Source organism: Vitis vinifera, chromosome 14 (genome assembly GCF_030704535.1).
Source record: "Vitis vinifera cultivar Pinot Noir 40024 chromosome 14, ASM3070453v1".
Taxonomy (NCBI): Eukaryota; Viridiplantae; Streptophyta; class Magnoliopsida; order Vitales; family Vitaceae; genus Vitis; species Vitis vinifera.
Genome location: NC_081818.1, coordinates 8,832,789 through 8,837,633, shown reverse-complemented (window position 1 = coordinate 8,837,633; position 4,845 = coordinate 8,832,789). Strand labels below are relative to the sequence as shown.

General features: G+C 26.6%; 1 protein-coding gene across 1 annotated transcript; it reads left to right on the top strand.

Annotated features, from left to right (window-relative positions):
* Positions 1-3,935: 3,935 nt before the first annotated feature.
* On the top strand, positions 3,936-4,594 carry LOC100853216 (uncharacterized). The gene is made up of 3 exons (XM_059742687.1): positions 3,936-4,201; positions 4,291-4,408; positions 4,538-4,594. The coding sequence occupies exons 1-3, from the start codon at positions 3,936-3,938 to the stop codon at positions 4,592-4,594; spliced, it is 441 nt and encodes a 146-aa protein (XP_059598670.1).
* The last annotated feature ends 251 nt before the right edge of the window (positions 4,595-4,845 follow it).

The following is a 4,845-nucleotide window of genomic DNA, read 5'->3' as shown; positions in this document are numbered from 1 at the left end:
TGTGGCCCACTTGCATTATCCACTCACCTTCCCACACACCACTCCCCCCAACTCCCCATCACCCAACAAACCTCTTTTTCATTTTTCCTTTTTCCTTTTTCTTTTTTTTATTTGACTATTTCAATAAAAATAAAAATAAAATAACTCAAATCAAATTAAAAAAATTATTAATTAAATTCAACTTAATGAAACATTTTTGTTTTCCTAAACTATAAAATGGGGATATTTTATGCTATTCATTTGACTTTGGAAATTATTCCGAGAATTTTGTGCAAATTCAAACTTGACCCCTAATTCAAGACCAAAATGATGAGCACATACATACAAGTACACCTACACATCATTATATCTTCACTTATGTAGGTGGAAAAATGGGAAGTCAAATGAAGGTATGATTTAATTATATAATTGGTCAAATAGGGAAAAATAAATTGAATATTTTGTAGCCAGGAAGATTTTGGAGGATATTTTTGAGAGAAGAAAACTTGAGAATGAATTTAAGATATTGATGAAAGAAGAAAACTTGTGAGTGAATTTAAGGTTATATCCTCGAAATTTCGATGAAAAATGTAAAAGAAAGAAAATAAAAATGGATTAAATTAATTAATTATTTTTATATATTACTTTAAATTTATTCGTATTTTTTTTTGTTTTAAGTAAAGATTAAATAATTTTAAAATATTTAAATTTTTATTTAACTTTTTTATATTTGATTTCTTATATGAGAAGTCATTTTTTTAGTATTTTTATATATATATATATATATGTACTTTTCGAGAAGGTTGATAGTCAAAGAGTCGAAGTTGTTTTCATCTCATTAAGAATAAAAGAAAAATAATTGAATATGTATATGTGTATGACTAATCATTAATTATATTTTTTTTCTATTTTTTTAATTAATAGATTACGAATCAAGCAAATCATGATTAGTTATATTTAATAACAAGTTAAGCGTGCTCACTCAATGAATACTAACCCATCTACAAAAGCTAATCCAAAATAATTATTTTATTTCTCTTATGCATAGAATTAGAATCTTCTAAATTTTTTTCTTTGAACAATCAAACTACAAATCAATTAAGATTGAATACAATTCATTAATAAATCTATTAATTTTCAACAAAAAAAAAATGATAAGAAAAGAAGTTTGTGAGAAGATATAATTTTTGTAAATAAGGAGATGTAAATTACTGTAAAAAGAAAAAGTTAGTGTAAAAGTTACCGATGGATGCTTATGAGAAGAAATATTTCGTTTAAAAAAAAAAAACTTATGGAAAACTAGATGAAAAGCATGAAAGAAAGATTTTTGACATCGGAGAATTTCCATAAATAAAGAAAAAACAAAAAGTTGTTCACTCAAATAATTTAATGGATTTCAACAAGTTTCTAAATAAAGAAAAAACAAAAAGTTGTTCACTCAAATAATTCAATGGATTACAACAAGTTTCAATCTAGTGTATTTCAATAAGTTTCAATCATATGAATTTTTTTTATAAATAAAGTCATGAAGTTCATTGCAAGGTAAAGACAATTAGAGCAAGATAGAAGCACTCAAGTGAGAGTTAGAAGAGTACTCCCAATAACTTTCTTTACTTTTTTTTGTAATCTCTCCCTCTTCAAAAATCTTTCATTTGTAATCAAAACTCTTTGTTATCAACAAGTTTGTTTCAAGATTTAAAGTATTTATTATCAAGACATTATTTCAATACAAATTTTATTACTGATTCAATTACTGTGTTTATTTTATTAACAAGAAAACCGATTTCGAGTCCAATGAGACTTACTAGATTATTTGTAAATGTGTCTAATAAATTTTAAAAATAATTTAAAACTATAAAATTTAGTAAATTGATACCATAAATAATATACATACCAAACCTAATAAAAAAAATTTCTATAAACAAATAGATTTAAAATTAAAACAGATAGATTCAAAATAAAGTGAGACAAAGCTTTAGATTCTTTAATAAGTTTAGTAATTTTAAAAATTTTAAGGGATTGAATCAAAACAAAACTAAAATAATATATCCACAATTAGATAGTAAAGCCAGATGTAATAAAAAAAATTGTTTATTCATGTATTAAAAAAAATCAACTTTGATAATTTTTAAATTAATGTTAAATAAAATATTATTAATCATTATTACTGTTAAACCATAATTTTCAATTATGGTCTTTATTATGATGATAATATTATATTTTAGAGTAACATCTAAAATTTCATTATTTATGATATTAGTGTTCATATTATACTAAAAAAACTATTTATTTTTAATTTATAATAATTTTAAAATTATTTTTATTTTAATAATAATTTAATTGAATTTACTTGGCATTAGTATAAAGTGAATTTTAATTTTTTTTTTTACAAAATTAAAATAGAAAAGTTATTTTTAAAAACAACTAAAATTTATTTATGAGTTTTTCTCTTTAGAGTGTTTTAAGAAAACAACTTATCAAAACACACTTGTTTTTACAAAAAAAACAAAAAAAAAATAGAATTAGTTTTTTTTTTTTTTGACTTGAAAATAATTTTTAGAGACACGTTTAAGATAATGTGGCAAAAAAAAAAAGTCCTAAAAAGCGAGTGAATCTAACATACGGATAGTTTTGTTTAGTATTAATGAGGAAAGGATGACAAAAACAAAATGCGTCCAAGAGAATTCACTCTATAGCCACCACTCCTAGATGCACATGTCGAAGTCCTATTTTACACTTGAATCAATTTAATCGAATAGGGTATGTTTAACAGGATTTTAGGAAGTATTAGAAAGACTAAAAATACTTCCTAGAATCACTGTAAAATGTATTCTAAAGCTTCTTCGGATTAATTTGTAAAAGCCCTTATCTATAACTTAAAATATGTTTATTTATTGGTTAAAATGTTTTAATATATGTCACTTCTATTAAAAATATTTCCATGAAAAATACTTTTAAGTATACTTGGAATGTATTTAATAGTGATTTTAGGAAGTGTTTTTAATATTTCTTAAACAAATTAGATAATGATTTGATAATTATTCTTAAAATTGTTTCCCCTTGTTTATGATATAAAACAAATTTCTACATGTGTTAACATACTTTTAATGGAAAATGTTTTTTTCAAAATTTATTTTGACATAGGTTGTTTTATAAAATAAATTTCAAGTGTTTTTAATATTTTTTATAGAGTGTTATGAACAACGATTAAAAACTTCTTGAAAAATAAGTCAAGAAAACCATTTTTTATAAAACAAAATTCCATTGTTGAAAACAATTAAAAAATTGTTTTTAAGAACCGTTCTCAAAAACCAGTTTTTAAGAACTATTTTGAAAAATACTATGAAACAAATCTTAAAATTCTTATGAAGAGAAGGTGAACTATGTTAGACAACTTACTTCATAATCTTAGCTTAGAAAGCAAAGTCAAATTGGATTTGATTGAAAACTTGACTTAAGGCTTAAATTAGATTGAGTTAAATGTTTCATACTTAACTTATGTTGAAGTCGGGTTTGTATTTCATGGGGAGGATCTTTTGTCAAAAAAAAAAAAGGAAAAACTTGATCCAACTTAACTTGAGATGGAGCCTTAATTTTGATTTCTTTCCTTTTTTTTTTATTTACCTTTTTCCAATATCATTGATTTAGCTAGCTTATTGCAGATATATATGATATTGTACTATACTTAAAAAAAAAAGAGTATTAAAAAATAATATATCATTGAAGGTGTCACTTTCATGAGAAAATCCAGCGAAAAAAAGCCAAACAAAGTGACAGTTGTTTCGGTTAAAAAGAGGCAGCCTTTCAAATTTCAAACAAGGCATCTTCTCCCTGGCAGTTTATATTCATTTCTCTTCATCAGTCTTTCTGAAAAACATCGACAATGATCCATTGAAACAGAAATCAAATCATTCAATTCCCACAAACCAAAATCTCAGTTCTAAATGCTTCTGTTAATGGAACAAGGTTACAAGTTCTTCATGTTGGGTTTCTGCAAATCAACAAAGCTTATCAATTATCATGAATGCAATATTTACATTCCCATGTTCGGATTTGTAGGTGGAGATCAACAACACGAGAAGGAGGAGGAGGTAGTGGTGGTGGTGCAACTCCATGCAGAGAGAGGGGCTTTCTCACTGCTAGACCCCGTGACGGGAGGACTCTCCGGTGGCCTCTATGACAAGCCGCTGCTGTGCTTTGGTTGCGGGATCGGATGGTTTTCGTGAGTTTCAGATTCTTTCAACTCTCATTCTATGTCTGCTCTCTTGTTCTTCAATGGTTTGTGTGGTTGGAAAATTTTCTGTTTTGCAGATTCCTCATGGGGTTTGTGTTTCCTCCACTGTGGTACTATGCCACAGTTCTCTATTTTGGGAATTATTATCATAAAGATCCAAGGGAGCGACCAGGCCTTGCAGCATCTGCAATTGCAGTAAGTAGAGAAAGTAGAGAAATGATTCCAATTGTAGGGCTGTTTGGGAATCCAGAAAATTTTAGTACCCTAATTCATATTCTATGAATAGTGATCCTGGTTTTTCTCTCCTCAAAATTTGTTTTGCAGGCCTTGATTTGTTCAGTTGCTGTCATAATTTCCCTGCTGGCTATGTTCTTGTCTTAGCAGTTTCTCTACCACAGAAATGTCAGGAAATACGGTCATTAAGATATGTAAACTATTTCCCTTTTTTTCCCTTACACAGAAATTCAACTTCAACCATGAATTGACTGAACATTAGATGACTCCCTGAAAACATGGAGTGTGTAATTTTCCTGTAATCTTGTGAAAAATTCTAGACATGCCTCTATGACAATAAAACATAATAATTTTCCATGATGTTTTAGCTTTTCATACTCCACATTAATATACCAGAT

Excerpts from the sequence above, each read along its gene's own strand:
- LOC100853216 (XM_059742687.1), top strand. The coding sequence starts at position 3,936 with ATGGAACAAGGTTACAAGTTCTTCATGTTGGGTTTCTGCAAATCAACA. Across the intron at positions 4,202-4,290 it reads TGCGGGATCGGATGGTTTTC|ATTCCTCATGGGGTTTGTGT; the intron begins GTGAGTTTCAGA and ends TCTGTTTTGCAG. Across the intron at positions 4,409-4,537 it reads TTGCAGCATCTGCAATTGCA|GCCTTGATTTGTTCAGTTGC; the intron begins GTAAGTAGAGAA and ends TTTGTTTTGCAG.